The sequence below is a fragment of the Delphinus delphis genome, chromosome 15 (genome assembly GCF_949987515.2).
Source record: "Delphinus delphis chromosome 15, mDelDel1.2, whole genome shotgun sequence".
NCBI classification, from domain to species: Eukaryota; Metazoa; Chordata; class Mammalia; order Artiodactyla; family Delphinidae; genus Delphinus; species Delphinus delphis.
Genome location: NC_082697.1, coordinates 73,043,177 through 73,059,850, shown reverse-complemented (window position 1 = coordinate 73,059,850; position 16,674 = coordinate 73,043,177). Strand labels below are relative to the sequence as shown.

The 16,674-nt window shown below is 41.5% G+C and overlaps 1 protein-coding gene across 3 annotated transcripts in view; it reads left to right on the top strand.

Moving 5' to 3' along the window:
* Positions 1 to 15,183, top strand: part of PSPH (phosphoserine phosphatase) — a 49,053-nt gene extending 33,870 nt beyond the window's left edge. For all 3 annotated transcript variants that reach the window (XM_060033125.1, XM_060033123.1, XM_060033124.1), the window contains 5 exons: positions 9,598 to 9,756; positions 10,636 to 10,770; positions 11,231 to 11,376; positions 12,386 to 12,534; positions 14,662 to 15,183. In XM_060033125.1, coding sequence (XP_059889108.1) covers positions 9,617 to 9,756; positions 10,636 to 10,770; positions 11,231 to 11,376; positions 12,386 to 12,534; positions 14,662 to 14,769 — 678 coding nt within the window. In that variant the 5' untranslated portion in view covers positions 9,598 to 9,616 and the 3' untranslated portion in view covers positions 14,770 to 15,183. The remainder of the gene's footprint in view (positions 1 to 9,597; positions 9,757 to 10,635; positions 10,771 to 11,230; positions 11,377 to 12,385; positions 12,535 to 14,661) is intronic.
* Positions 15,184 to 16,674: the final 1,491 nt, after the last annotated feature.

Below are 16,674 nucleotides of genomic sequence, written 5' to 3'. Positions count from 1 at the left end.
GATTGATTTGCGTATATTGAAGAATCCTTGCATTCCTGGGATAAATCCCACTTGATCATGGTGTATGATCTGTTTAACGTGTTGTTGGATTCAGTTTGCTAGTATTTTGTTGAGGATTTTTGCATCTATATTCATCAGTGATACTGGTCTGTAATTTTCTTTCTTTCTTTTTTTTTTCTTTTTGCGGTATGCGGGCCTCTCACTGTTGTGGCCTCTCCCGTTCCGGAGCACAGGCTCCGGACGCGCAGGCTCAGTGGCCGTGGCTCACGGGCTCAGCCGCTCTGCGGCATGTGGGATCCTTCCGGACTGGGGCACGAACCCACGTCCCCTGCATCAGCAGGTGAACTCTCAACCACTGTGCCACCAGGGAAGCCCTAATTTTCTTTTTTTGTAGTATCTTTGTCTGGTTTTGGTATCAGGGTGATGGTGGCCTCATAGAATGAGTTTGGGAGTGTTCCTTCCTCTGCAATTTTTGGAAGAGTTTGAGAAGGATGGGTGTTATCTCTTCTCTAAATGTTTGATAGAATTCACCTGTGAAGCCATCTGGTCCTGCACTTTTGTTTGTTGAAAGATTTTTAATCACAGTTTAATTGCATTACTTGTGATTGGTCTGTTCATATTTTCTATTTCTTCCTGGTTCAGTCTTGGAAGGTTATACCTTTCTAAGAATTCGTCCATTTCTTCCAGGTTGTCCATTTTAGTGGCATAGAGTTGCTTGTAGTAGTCTCTTAGGATGCTTTGTATTTCTGCAGTGTCTGTTGTAACTTCTCCTTTTTCATTTGTAATTTTATTGATTTGAGTCCTCTCCCTATTTTTCTTGATGAGTCTGGCTAATGATTTATCAATCTTGTTTATCTTCTCAAAGAACCAGCTTTTAGTTTTATTGATCTTTGCTATTGTTTTCTTTGTTTCTATTTCATTTATTTCTGCTCTGATCTTTATGATTTCTTTCCTTCTGCTCACTTTGCATTTTGTTTGTTCTTCTTTCTCTAGTTCCTTTAGGTGTAAGGTTAGATTGTTTATTTGAGATTTTTCTTGTTTCTTGAGGTAGGCTTGTATAGCTATAAACTTCCCTCTTAGAACTGCTTTTGCCACATCCCATATGTTTTGGATCATCGTTTTTTCATTGTCATTTGTCTCTAGGTATTTTTTGATTTCCTCTTTGATTTCTTCAGTGATCTCTTGGTTATTTAGTAACGTATTGTTTAGCCTCCATGTGTTTGTGTTTTTTACGTTTTTTTCCCTGTAATTCATTTCTAATCTCATAGTGTTGTGGTCAGAAAAGATGCTTGATATGATTTCAATTTTCTTAAATTTTCTGAGGCTTAATTTGTGACCCAAGATGTGATCTATCCTGGAGAATGTTCCATGTACACTTGAGAAGAAAGTGTAATCTGCTGTTTTTGGATGGAGTGTCCTATAAATATCAATGAAATCTATCTGGTCTATTGTGTCATTTAAAGCTTCTGTTTCCTTATTTATTTTCATTTTGGATGATCTGTCCATTGGTGTAAGTGAGGTGTTAAATTCCCCCACTATTTTTGTGTTACTGTTGATTTCCTCTTTTATAGCTGTTAGCAGTTGCCTTATGGATTGAGGTGCTCCTATGTTGGGTGCATATGTATTTATAATTGTTATATCTTCTTCTTGGATTGATCCCTTGATCATTATGTAGTGTCCTTCGTTGTCTCTTGTAACATTCTTTATTTTAAAGTCTGTTTTATCTGATATGAGTATTGCTACTCCAGGTTTCTTTTGATTTCCATTTGCATGGAATATCTTTTTCCATCTCCTCAGTTTCAGTCTGTATGTGTCCCTAGGTCTGAAGTGGGTCTCTTGTATACCGCATATATATGGGTCTTGTTTTTGTATCCATTCAGCAAGCCTGTGTCTTTTGGTTGGAGCATTTAATCCATTCACGTCTAAGGTAATTATTGATATGTATGTTCCTATGACCATTTTCTTAATTGTTTTGTTTTTGTAGGTCCTTTTCTTCTTTTGTGTTTCCCACTTAGAGAAGTTCCTTTAGCATTTGTTGTAGAGCTGTTTTGGTGGTGCTGAATTCTCTTAGCTTTTGCTTGTCTGTAAAGCTTTTGATTTCTCCATCGAATCTGAATGAGATCCTTGCCGGGTAGAGTGATCTTGGTTGTAGTTTCTTCCCTTTCATCACTTTAAGTGTATCATGCCACTCCCTTCTGGCTTGTAGAGTTTCTGGGGAGAAATCAGCTGTTAACCTTATGGGAGTTCCCTTGTATGTTATTTGTTGTTTTTCCCTTGCTGCTTTCAATAATTTTCCTTTGTCTTTAATTTTTGCCAATTTGATTACTATGTGTCTTGGCGTGTTTCTCCTTCAGTTTATACTGTATGGAACTTGCTGCACTTCCTGGACTTGGGTGGCTATTTCCTTTCCCATGTTAGGGAAGTTTTTGACTATAATCTCTTCAAGTATTTTCTTGGGTCCTTTCTCTTCTCCTTCTGGGACCCCTATAATGTGAATGTTGTTGTGTTTAATGTTGTCCCAGAGGTCTCTTAGGCTGTCTTCCTTTCTTTTCATTCTTTTTTCTTTATTCTGTTCCACAGCAGTGAATTCCACCATTCTGTCTTCCAGGTCACTTATCCGTTCTTCTACCTCAGTTATTCTGCTATTGATTCCTTCTAGTGTAGTTTTCATTTTACTTATTGTTCATCTCTGTTTGTCTGTTCTTTAATTCTTCTAGGTCTTTGTTAAACATTTCTTGCATCTTCTCGATCTTTGCCTCCATTCTTTTTCCAAGGTCCTGGATCATCTTCACTATCATTATTCTGAATTCTTTTTCTGGAAGGTTTTCTATCTCCACTTCATTTAGTTGTTTTTCTGGGGTTTTATCTTGATCCTTCATCTGGTACATAGCCCTCTGCCTTTTCATCTTGTCTCTCTGTGAATGTCGCCTCCTGTACATTCTTATAAGGTTCTTTAGCCTATTCCATTTGTCTCATTTTAGGTCCTCTAACATCATTTGTTTGTCTGTTGCTGGCTTTCTCTCCGTTTACAAATGGCTCATTCTGCATGCTCAGTGGAACTGTGCTGCATTAAGCACTGCTTCTCTGCTGATAGACTTCTGTCTTCTAGGCTTTTATAGTGAGCCTGCTTAGCCATGTAATATTAGGTTAATTCCCTCTGGACCAGAGCCAGATGGGTGTTTCTGAGGCACAGAGAGTGGGATATGGAGCTCCTTGGGGTTCACTGGCTTGGTGGGAATTTGACAATTTATGAAACCTGTTTCTATCTGCTGGTCTTCCAAAGAATGGGCAGACTTTCTTCTTTCACTATTTCTCTAATAATTAGTGATGTTGAGAATCTTTTCACGTGCCTGTTGGCCATATGTATGTCTTCTTAGGGGACAGTCTGAATTCTTGCTGAAAGTCTTTGACATTTCCTGGGTCCATGTTACTTACTTTCTTCCTTCCTTCCTTCCTTCCTTCCTTCCTTCCTTCCTTCCTCCCTCCCTCCCTCCCTCCCTCCCTTTCTTTCTTTCTTTCACTGTGTTGGGTTTTCATTGATGCGCACGGGGTTTCTCTAGTTGCATAATTGCAGTGTGTGGGCTTCTCATTGTGGTGGCTTCTCTTGTTGTGGAGCATGGGTTCTAGGCACGTGGGCTCAGTAGTTGTGGCACACAGGCTTAGTTGCTTCCGTGGCATGTGGCATCTTCCCGGACCGGGGGTCAAACCCGTGTCCCCTGCATTGGCAGCCAGATTCTTGACCACTGCGCCACCAGGGGAGTCCCCACGTTATGTTCTTAACAATGTCTAACCTTATTTAATTCTGCTTAATTTATCCACCTCTTTTATATTGTCTCTGTGCATTTGAGACCCAAGTTTCAGTTCTTTGGCCATCATTTAGGAGCTGTATGACCTTGGGTAAAGCATTTAACTTCCTTATACCTGTATTAGTTAATCTGTGAAATGGATGTATTAATATTGTTCCTGCAGAAAGGCATGGGACTAGCCCCAGATAATGGCTTTGAGTTTCCTTCCAACTTCAGAATATATGATATTGATTCTGTTTCTCTGTTATAGTCATCATTGCTTGTTAACGATTTTAATTTTAGGGTAATAGCACACTAAATTGGAATTGTTTTATTGAGAATAGTAATCTACTCGATTCTCTGTTCTCAGGAACTGCTTAGATTCAACTCTAATTCATGAAACATTTAATTTTAGCACCCACTGTGCTGGAAACAGAAAAATAATTCAGTCAAGGTCCGTACCCTGAAGGAACTCACATTCTAGGAAGGGAATGGGAGTGATTAATTAATTCTCTGAGGGGGTTATGAAGGAGCTAGTACAGGGAAAATAATTTAATCTGAACCTTAAAGAATAAATAGGGATTTTCCCATTAGACATGAGTAATTAGGTGATTTCAGGCGGAGGGAACAGCATCTGCAAAGGTACAGAGAACTAAAAAATCATGACATGTTTAAGGAACAAGAAGTCCTCTGTATTCCTTGAGCATAAGGTGTGGGTGTGTGTATGTGAGTGTATGTGGGGGGAGAAGAGCAATGGGGAATAGATTGGTGAAATAGGATTCAAATCATGAAGGACATAAATGAATAACAGAGACATTTTGTTAATTTATATGCTAATGATGAAGAATGGATGAGCAAGGGCATCAGGAGGTCTGATGTGATTAACCTGATTTGATTCTTCAGTCCTCAGCAGCCAAACCTGAACACAGGCAGGCATAGCAGTATAGTTAAAATTTAAGTGCAAATGACTATGTTAAAAAAGAAGTCTTTACCTTTAAAAAATACATACTGAAATATTTTTGTATGAAATGATGTGATTTGCTTTGAGATAAATCAGATTTATCTCAGAAGTGGAAGTGTGTGGGTATGAGATTGCGATTTGTAATAAACATATATTTGGTCCTGTCCCATTTCTGGCACAGAGCTCCTAAAACCCTTGGAATTTCCTGTGATGAGAGGGATAAAGATGTCTCTTATGTTAATGAGGTGACTTTTGGACCCACCTAAGGATGGGGGCTGTTTGCCATGAGAGCCAACCATGTGATTAGAGGTTTGGAACTTTTGGTCCCACTGCCCTGACCTCTAGGGAGGGAAGAGAGGCTGGAGGCTGAGCTTAGTCACCAATGACCAATGATTTAATCAATTATGCCCTTGTAATGAGTCCTCCATAAAAACCAAAAAGGACGGGGTTCGAAGAACTTCTAGGTTGGTGAACACATGGAACTTTGGGGAGAACAGCATGCCTGGAGAGGGCGTGGAAGCTCCATGCCCCTTTCCACATACCTTGCCCTGTACATTTCTTTCATCTGCTGTTCCTGAGTTATATCCTTTTAGAATAAATCTAGTAAAGTTCTGTGAGTCACTCTAACAAATTAATCAAACCCAAGGAGGGGGTTGTTGGAACCTCCAGTCTATAGCCGGTCAGTCAGAAGCACAGGTGATAATCTGGACTTGTGACTGACATCTGAAATTGTGTGTGTGTGTGTGTGTGTGTGTGCGCGCGTGTGTGTGTGTGTTGGGGGTGGAGTGGGGTCAGTCTTGTGGGACTGAACCCTTAACCTGTGGAATCTGATGCTTTTCCTATGGGTAGATAGTGTCGGAATTGAGTTGAAATGTAGGATACCCTGCTGGTGTCTGAGAATTGCTTGGTAGTGTGGGAGCCCTATCCCCTCAATGTTGGAATTGGGGTGCAGAACCTTTTATAGTGGGGTGGATGAAGCAAGATTTGCTATGATTGTTGAAGCAGGATGATAAATACATGGAGTTCATGTATTTGTACTTTCTATTTTTGTATGCATTTGAAATTTGCCACAATAAAAAGTTAAAAAAATGGTTAGTTGTGGGTATGTAATTCAAAATGTTATCATTTATTCATTCATTCAACCTTCAGAATTAATTGAGCATCTACTCAAAAGAGGTTCAAAACAATAGGTGTTTTGGAAAATTTTGGATCTTAGTATAAAGAGCTTGCAATCCAAGAGTGGAGGTGTTATGCACATAACTCAATTTAAGGTAAGTTGGAATATTATGAATTCCATATCTTAAAAAAACAGATCTACATGAAGTACTGTGGAAGTTCTGGGGAGAGATTTTTTTGCAGCTCAGGGGAATCAGGGAAGACTTGATACTGAAGATGGCATTTGAGCTTTATTCATCCACTTAATTCAACAGATATTATTGAGTCCTACTGTATGCCGAATACTGTTCTCAGTCTTAAGGATCCAGCAGTGAACAAAGCTGACAAAGATCCTACTCTTGTGAAATTTACATCCTAATGGGAACAGATAGACAACATGTAACAAACATAAGTTTTATCGTGTGTTAGAAGATGAGAGATGTTACAGAAAAAAGAAGTAGGGCATCGTGAGGGAGGTTAGTAATGTTGGGGGTAAGGTTGGGGGGGGGGTTACAATGGTAAACAGTGTGGTCAGGTTGACATTTGGGCAAACTCTTGCCAAGGGAATTGGCCAAGTGGATATTCGCGTGAAGAGCCTTCCCTCCGAGGGCACAGCTGGAGCAAAGGCCCTAAGTGGGGAGTCTGCCTGGTGTATTTGCAGAGCAGCAAGAGGACCAGCGAGGCTGGAGCAGAGTGAAGGAGGGGGAGACGAGTTGAAAATGAGGTCAGAGAAGTAACGGGGAGGGCATGGTGGTGGTGGTACCAGAGTTGGGGGGCAGACCTTCTAGGTAATCATAAGAACTTTGGTTTTTACTTTTAGTAAAATGAGGAGCCAGTGAAGGATTTTGAGCCAGAAGTGTAGCATGATTTGCTTATAGCTTACAGTGATTCTCTGGCTGTTATGTCGAGAGCAAATACTGGGGTGGGGACCTTTTAGGAGGCTTTTGGTATAATCTTGCCAAGAAACATTGGTGACTCAAGCTAGAACGATAGCAGTGGATGTGATGAGAAGTGGTCATATTTTAGTTAGAGCTTAAAGGCAGAACCAACAGCATTACCTGAAAGATTGGATGTGGGATTTGAGAGAAAGAGAAATGTCAAGGGTGACTAAAGAATGGAGTTGCCCTCAAGGGAGAGAAGGAAGGCTGCAAGAATGACAGTTTTCTGGGGGGAGGGAAGAGCGGCAGTTCAGTTTTGGACATGTTAAGTTTGGGATGTTTACCAAACATCTGAGTGGAAGTCAGGTAGGTAGTTGGAGTTTAGAGTTTGGGAGAGAAAACTGAGCTGCAGGTGTACATTTGGGAGTTACTGTCATAGAGACAGCATTTAAAGCCATGAGCCTGGATGAATTAATTCATCTAGGGAGTGAGTATAGGTAGAGAAGACCAGGGACGGACCATGGGCCATTTCAACATTAAGAGAACGGAAGAGAACCAACCAGCAAAGGAGCTTTTAGCCTCAAAGAGCCGATGATCTGTGAACCTGGGAAGTCAGTCCTCTAAGTTGAGGGGTGAGCTTGAACAAGAGCGTGATGCTGGGGGAAAAACAGATTGTTGATAACCAGGAGCAGATGTGTTTAGTATTCATGTTTTTTAAGAATAGTTTTCTGTTGAATGGAGGCTTATTCACATTTAGGTTGATAATGTTAGTGCAGAGTTTAAGATTCCATTATCTAACTGGATTCATTAATTTACCCTCCCTTGCCTATTTTTATTGGGTCTCTAATGAAACTCACATTTCCTGTTTGGAGTACTCTCTTGTAAGGGGTCAAACAAGGATCAACAATTTTTTTTGGTAAAGGGCCAGATAGTAAATATCTCAGGCTTTGCAGGCTGTACAGTCTCTGATGCAGCTACTCAACTTGTCTGTTGTAGTGGGGAAGCTGCTACAGGCACATAAACGATGAACATGGCTGTGTTCCAATAACGCTTGATTTCGGACACTGAATTTTGAATTTTATGTAATTTTCATGTTTCACAAAATATTATTCTTCTATTTTTTCCCGCTACTTAAAAGGTAAAAAAATCATTCTTTGTAGGCTGTACAAAGATAAGTGGCAGGCTGGATTTGGCCTACTGGCTGTAGTTTGCTGACCTCTGGCTTAAAAGATTTTTTTTTTTCCAGGTCCACTTTGAACCAGATCATTCTGCCAAATGCATTTTTTTTTTTTTGGATTTATTTATTTATTTGTGGCTGTGTTGGGTCTTCGTTGCTGTGCGTGGGCTTTCTCTAGTTGTGGTGAGCAGGGGCTACTCTTTGTTGCAGTGCGTGGGCTTCTCATTGTCGTGGCTTCTCTTGTTGCAGAGCATGGGCTCTAGGAGTGCAGGCTTCAGTAGTTGTGGCACATGGGCTCAGTAGTTGTGGCTTGCGGGCTCTAGAGCTCAGGCTCAGTAGTTGTGGCACATGGGCTTAGTTGCTCTGCGGCATGTGGGATCTTCCCAGGCCAGGGCTCGAACCCATGTCCCTTGCATTGACAGGCAGATTCTTAACCACTGCGCCACCAGGGAAGCCCCAAATGCACTGGTTTGAAATCAGTTACAAAGTGGGTTAGCCAGACTCTTTTGAGTCTATTTTCAGCCACTGTTTATGCTGATTTGCATTGTCCGTGTGGCGTTGTACATGACATATTAGTCTCTTTGATGGGTGAGTGGTCTGGGTGACCTCTAGGATCTAGTTCACGTCCATGATTCTAGTCCAGTGATTTTCTTAAAAAAAAAAAAAGAGAAAGAAAGAAATACTCAAAATTCTTTTGAAACTATCCTCCATAGCTTCTGCAGCACTGTGGTCTCCCAGAGTTTCTTCCCTTGACCTTTCCCTCTCATTTTCCTTCTCAGGCTCCTGACTTGAATGTCCCGTTCCTGCGCTCTGTCCTCAGGCCTCTTCTTTCTCCCTTTTTCCACTCTCCGTGGTGACTTCCATCAGGCTGTGACTTCAGTTACCACCTCTGCACCAGAGACTAACACGTGTGTATGTAGCTCTGACTTCTGAGGTAGAAAGCAAGGTTTCCCATTAGCTAGAAGTTAAAATCCAAACTCCTGAGCCCAGCCCACACTAACTCTCCGTGCACTGCCTGGCAACTGGACTGGGCTGTTGGGCAGCTTCCAGCACGTCATCCATCCTTCTGCTGCATCGTCTTTGCCCTTGCTCTTCCCTCTGCCAACATTACCCTCTCTCCTTGCTGCCGTCTCCCTCCCTGCTAATTCCCAGCACACCCCAAATTGATACCCTGCCCTTTGAGAACCCACTCAGAGGGCCACTTACTCTGCAAGATTCAGCTTAATGCCTGTACTTCTTGGAAGCCCTGTTTCATAGACAAGGTTCAACGTTTCCTCTGTGTGCTCACGGTATCTTAAGCACATTTCCATTGTAGCCCTTGCCTTTATTGCTCTGTTAGGTCAAAAGTCCTTGAATATTGGTTGAACATCAAATATATTTATAAGTTGGTACATTCACTAGACAATGCTTGGGAGCAGAGTTTGGGTCCCGCTAATCTTTGTAACCCCAGAGCCTGACATTTAGAAGATACTTAATTTGTGTTTAAAAAAAAAAAAAAAAGAATGATTCCATGAGGACATGCTTATATGGGCTACACTGACTTTGATACAAATTAAAATATATTGACAGTCGTAGGCAAAATTAGACCTTTTTATGACTATATTTTATGTCTTTAACTATATTTATCTTTTTCTGTTGTAGAAGGAAAATTCTTCCCAGGATGGTCTCCCATTCAGAGTTGAGGAAACTTTTCTGTTCAGCTGATGCAGTGTGCTTTGATGTTGACAGCACAGTCATCAGAGAAGAAGGAATTGATGAGCTGGCCAAATTCTGTGGAGTTGAGGATGCTGTGTCAGAAATGTAGGAACAGTATTTATTCACCTTACGAAATGATAAAGAATTGCAAAGGAAGAGTGACTTTTGGATGACATGCAGGACCAGAGCCCAGAGCCTGATCTTAGTTCCTGCCTATGAAACATGGGCACTAGGCTTTTTGCTCCATCACTGAGAGCTGAATTTGGTAGTGTACATCATCCAACCATCCCTTTATACAAATATTTATGGCAAAAAAATATATGGTTGCCTCTGACAAACAAATATGGATGACATACTCTTAGCTTGGTCAGGGGACTGATGACGATAAGTAACCAAAGAAGATGACCTGGGGGGTCTCCAGGGGTCCAGTGCTGTGTGGCCTTAGTGGTTTGTTAGAAAGCTAGTTACAGTTCAGAGTTTCTCCATGGATGCCTGGGTGAGAGTCCCTCCCTCCCTCCTGCCCTCCCTGTGTCACCTGCAGTCACTAGCTCATGGACCATTTCACATTCAGCTTCCTTTGATGCAAGAGTACAGGGCCTTTGGTTTCTTTCTTGGTTTACAAACACTCACAGCTTCCAAGGCAGGTACCTGTGGATAGTATATGTGGTTTTCTTAGCTCACTGGATGGTGTATTTGTGGATCCAAAGGATAAAGGATTCTCTTTACTGATGTCTTTTGTGCCTTGGTCTAATTTGCTCTGCAAAATAGACTTAGGCTATTTTGGCTTCAAAATATTAATGTGATTCTCAAGCAAACCTTCAGTGGTTTATCCCAGGCCTCACTCACTCCCATGGCCATGCACCACGTCTGTTGTATGGTGGGGCACCTTCCTCATGCGTGGACCTTGTGAGGAGTGGGGGAGGGTAGGCGTGTAAACTTCGAAGACAGCACTTAGCTGGCCTGATTTTTGGGTCTTCCTCCTAGGACACGGCGAGCCATGGGCGGGGCAGTGCCTTTCAAGGCTGCCCTCACAGAGCGCTTAGCTCTGATCCAGCCCTCTAGGGAACAGGTGCAAAGGCTTATAGCAGAGCACCCACCACACCTGACCCCCGGCATAAGGTAAGGGGCTCCCCAGTCTGGGTACACTGTCTCCCTATCAGCACCTGCATTTGGGGGCATGTCCTCCTGAGGGTATCTCACCATTACTTTAGAGCTCCCTTCTTTGTGGTTCCTTCGGTACTTGTATATGGTCTTGTCTGCTAGTTGTTCCTGCCACGTCTGCCCTCCCTCTCTCCCCACGGAGAGCCTAAGCCTCCTCTTCTTCTTGTGTTTCTGGGTCCATGGGCAGAATAGAGTTGCGGAATGGTTTCCTAAAGCAGTTAAGCCCCACCCACTAATTTCTAAGTGCTTTTAGAAAAACATATATAAAACATTAATTCATTAGGCGGTATACCTTGTCTGATGTACCTTGGGCAAATGCATTTGGAGAAAAAATATATTTGAGTTTCCTTTTCATGTTTTCTCTTTTATATTCATCAGCATTTGGTATTTTATATGTTTTTTGTTTTTATTCTTTCAGGGAGCTAGTAAGTCGCCTACAAGAGCGAAATGTTCAGGTTTTTCTAATATCTGGAGGCTTTAGGAGCATTGTGGAGCATGTTGCTTCAAAGCTCAACATCCCATCAACCAATGTATTTGCCAACAGGCTGAAATTCTACTTTAATGGTAAGTCTTTAATAGTAACATTTTCTCCTTCTTATCAGTTTTAGTATTCAACATCCTAGGTAATGTCTGTTGGAATGCAACTCAAGCAAGGTGGAATCAGAGTTAAATGTTGAGGTAAAGGATTCTCTTTACTGATGTCTTTTGCACCTTGGTATCGTTTGCCCTGCAAAATAGACTTAGGTCATCATCTCTCCTACCTTCAGTATCGATATAATCATCTATCTGTATATAAATGTCTGTACTGAGTAAAATGTTAGTTCTTATGTAACCCTCGTGACTTATTTTGTTATGCATCATATTTCAGTTCTATGAAAGCTCTCATGTATCTGAATCAATTTAGACTCAGGAAGGAGAGTTAATTTGTGAGCAAGTCGCTGCACTTTAGCTGCCTTTGGAGGCACCTCCTGGCCCCTCTCTGGACCATCACAGAACCACAGCTGTAGTTTTCTGTCATCTCAAGATGTCTCCAGTTATGTCAAGGGGTGGCTGACATTCTTAACACCAAATAATATTAATTAAAAATAAATTACATGTGTTAATAGAACACTTTTTAAGGGTCTATAGATAGAAATCATTAAAAAAAAGAAGTAGAGAATAAGTGTGGTAATTACTGTAAGAATAGAAATAATCCATCAAATATAAATAGGAATCTCCTCTTAGATGAAATTGTATATCAACATGTTTTAAATTAATATATTACTATTTCATGGTGTTCTGCCACCTCAACAAGTTTTGACAATTATGACACTGGAAGCTTAGAGGATAAAGTTAATTTACCCCAAGATGTTTATCATCTAAAGGAGTAACCTTGACAAGAGGTGTTTGTAATTTAAAAGCAAAACTTGTTCATTCTGAGGAATAAGTGTGAAAGTCCAGGCTGTGTCACTTTACTGAAGGCTGTTTTTAGCTTTGTGAGTGATAGGAAGGTGAGGCTATCATCTGTGCAAAAGGCTGGCCCTACTGATACAATCCTGTGGATCTTTAACACTGTTTTAATGGCTCTTTTAAGGTGAATATGCAGGTTTTGATGAGATGCAGCCAACAGCCGAATCTGGTGGGAAAGGAAAAGTTATTAAACTTTTAAAGGAAAAATTTCATTTTAAGAAAGTAGTCATGATTGGAGATGGAGCCACAGACATGGAAGCCTGTCCTCCTGCTGTATGTATTAAGTGTACTAATTGTTTTGCGTTTGTATTTTTACTGTTGACAGCTGACTTAGAACTCAGTACAATTTGTGAGAGTTAAACAAAAACCTGTATCAGCCTGAAATAAAAAACCAAGATAAATAAAACAAATTCAATCTCAATATATTAATTGACTTTTTGCAAACCCAAGGAGGGTTGCAAATAAGGAACTTAAAAACCTTTTAAAACTTTCAAAGACCCCTGTCCCTGCAGGATGGCTGCCACCTCTTAGCCCGAGTATGTGCTCAACAAGGTTTGGCTTCATTTCCACAAATAATGCAGCTCTTATTACTATAACCGAAATTGTAATGTTTTATATTTGATAAACTATTTCCTCATACGTTATCTCATTTAATCCTCATAACAGCCCTGTGAGGTAAGAGTATTATCTTCTCCTTTTTACTGATCAGAGAACTGAGGCTCAGGGAGGTTTGAGACCACACCCATATTAAGGCATTTTATTCCTCTGAATTAACATTGTTTTCTGAGACTAGCAGGAAACAAATGCTATATAGCCCATATCTTAAGTTAAGCCAATATCTTAATTTATCACATGTCCCTTTCATGTAGGACTTTGACTATATTGTCTTGTTCTAACTTAAGAAAAACTGAACCAAAAATATAGTGGTGAACGTTTTACTACCTAGTTTCCTGAGATCTAAAAATAGCATCTTTCTCTGTCAATGATTAAGCATTCGTGGTTAAAGAATCTTTTGGGATCCTTCTAACACTACTTGAGTCAGTTCGAGATAACACGTTCTTAGATGATTTATAGCCGATGTTGGGGTCGACTAAGTAGTGAACGCCGGGCTAGTTGAATAGCAAGGCATAAAATGCAGGGTTCTCTCAGGGGGCCCCCGATCCCGGTGTCCAGAAAGAGCAAAATTACAAATTCCAGATGACCTACCAGTCAGAAAATGATATAGCCTGACTGAACCAAGAGAAAGTGGTGTGCATGCAGGTGTGTAGCCCTGGAAGGTGGTCAGAGGAATCTGTGCCCTAAAGGACGGTTAGCAGCCTCCATGTGGAGGCCTGGCAGGACTTGGCGGGGTGTGTGTGTGTGTGGAATTTCTAGAGGGAGGGGAAGCAGCAGAGCACAGTAAGGATGTACTAGCATGGTCCTAGGCACAAGTGAGCTTTCTCTTCAGCAAGAGAAGAAGACCCCACATACCAGGCACTCTGGTGTTACCTTTGGGTCCTGGGAAGCCCTGGAAGGCTTCTGGACCGAGAAGGAACAAGTCAGTGTGTTAGGACAGCTGAGCTGGTGCTGGCATGCAGAAAGGGCTGCAGCAGAGGCAGGGAGCTCAGTTAGGAGGAGGCTAAATTTAACTAGAAGGGAAGTATCTAGTTATTCCCTGCCCCCCCGCCCGCCCTTGTATGGTATGAAAATAAAAATGAAGACAAAGGTCAAGTAAGAATTTTGTACTTCTAAATTAGTGTATATTGTGTCTGTAGCCTGGCAGAAAAAGAGAAAATACCATTTAAAAAGATCATTGACTAAAAGAAGGTATCACTGAGCAGAAATTAATGAAACAATGTAACTTTAAATAATTCTACCAGTGAAAAGTGGAATGCTGCTAACACACTCTGGGGTTGTCATCTCCTTCAGCCCAGAATAACATGCCCTCCTGGGAGGGAGGTCCCTCAGTTTCACCCAGGATGCCAGCCGGGAGATACCTGCTCTGGTCCTGATTCCAGGCCTCGGGCATTTCCACGGCACCACAGGCTTCTCTTTGATCTTCTTTCTCTGAAATTGTCTGACCTGGACGTGATTGCCACCTAGTTTAGAACTCAGATGTTTACCACCTGGTGTGGTTTTAGTTTTGTAAGCAATTGTCTTGGTTTTAAGAGGGCTTCAGTTCTCCTGAAGCCCACAATGTCCAGCTGAATGCATCTGCAGCAGTGGTGGTCAGACTCATTCATTCTCAGGGCAGGAGGAGGGGAGGCTCCCGGGGAGCTGGGGAGGGAGGTGCCCCAGGTGAGGCTGGGCTCACCTCTCTTTGCACAGAGTTTATTCTTTTAAACAACACTTACTGCCCTAGGCTGCTGCTGTATCTTTGTCTCTCTCTTTTAAACTATTTCTCTTTTGTTCTCTTCTTAGGATGTTTTCATTGGATTTGGAGGAAATGTGATCAGGCAACAAGTAAAGGACAACTCGGAATGGTACATCACTGATTTTGTAGAGCTTTTGGGAGAACTGGAAGAATAAGATCAGTTTTTATACAGTTCATAACAACTTCAGGTTAATTTTTAAAAGTTATACAGTTTGATACTGTTTGCTTCCAATTGAATATTAGGACTTAATATATAAATTTAGTACTGATTATCTGTACTTCCAAGTAAACTATAGTTAGGGCTCATAGAACATTGTGGTTCTTTTTTTTTTTTTTTTAACTGTAGTTCCGGTATTATTATGACCATTTAATTACCTGGAGAGTTTTATAATTTGAATTCTTTATGTATTTTCCTAGCTATATTTTATTTGAAGGCTTTTGAAGGTGGATAGTAAATTAAACACCTTCATTATTGGAAATATGGATTAGGCAGCTTTAAGTGAAATTGGTTTTCCCTTTATATATAAATAAAAGTTTATCCACATATCAGAACAGATTTGTAGAATTTTTTTTTTTTTTTTTCTTTTGAGCCACACCACGCAGCTTGTGGGATCTTAGTTCCCCGACCAGGGATTGAACTCAGGTACTCAGCAGTGAAAGCACTGAGTCCTAACCCACTGGACTGCCAGAAAATTCCCGATTTGTAGAATTTTTAATTCTGCCTATCATGTATTTCAGTATCCAGTAATTCAAGTATTTAAGTGTTTGAGTAGAAACGACCTCCGGGCAAGGAACCAAGGAGTCGAGACCCTCCTGAGCACAGGGCAGAGTGCTTGTCACAGTGAATCCGCCACTCAGCCCCCGCCACTGAGGGAAACGCTGGGCCAGAGGGATGGAAGTGCTTTTACTACCTCTTGGTATTTGTCATATAGGGAACGTTGCAAAGATTTTTTTAGAAAGATAACCATGGCGCCTTAAACAAAAGTACGGACCTTAAAAAATGGATATTTGATAATCACATGAACTAGGAGAACTGAAAACAAGTTTTACTCATCCCAAATGAAGATCAGTGTTTGCCCTTAAATGGATTAAGAAATAACTCCTCAGAACATATATGAACCATTTCTTTCTTACAGAGGTCTTGGGAGGACCTGAAAGCCCAGGTTCATGTTTATTCTGAGTAGCGCCTTGAAAGGGACATTTCAGAACATGCTTTGAAAGTAGGAGATTATATTCTCTCCCTGGTGGGAAAGCCGGGCGGAAGACAGAGACACAGGTTCAGGAAGAGGCAGGCCATGAGTGGATACTATTGGATAATTAAGTAGAAAAGGCCGGAAGGGTTTAACATTGGGAGTTATTTGAAAAATTTATAATTTAACCAAATAATCAAATTTGGCCAAATTGTCAGATAATTATTTAGCCAAATAATCAAATCAGATGAATCAAGCTTCCTTCCAGACCAGTTTCTGTAGGAGAGCCGTGAAATGAGTTTGGCAACCTTTAACCGAGGCCCCAGACAGCAAGGCAGTTGTTTCATAATTGTGAGTGCTCGCTGGCAGCTCTCTTCGAAGCTGTTTGCGGTGTTGGCACTCTCAGAGGTGCAAGGGGGCAGGGGCAGGGCCAGGCCTGCCAGGCCTGTGAAGGGTGCTTCAGCCTCTGCTACCACCCTGTGCATAAGCTGGAGCAAGCCGGGTGGGCAGGTTAACTTCTCTGAGCTTGTTTCCTGTCTGTTAAAAATAGGGCAGTGATATCTGACCTCAGGGCTATGAGAATCACATGAGGAACGTGTGAAAACACCTTGGAAAATGTGAAAATAAGCAGTGTGACTTATGGTCAGATCACTCCCCAAGTTTTCTGAACCTGATCATAAAGATTCTGAGGGTCATAGAGGCAAAAGCCACCATGCTGTGCCGTCCGTTCTAACTGCCAGGCCTTCAGAGCCTGCCCTCCACTGGGCAGCAGCCTGAACAGGGCGGGTGCGTGCTGAATTTGGCTCAGAGGAGTCTGATCTGCTGAGGAATCATGATACCCACAGAGAACCTTTTATACCGATTATACAG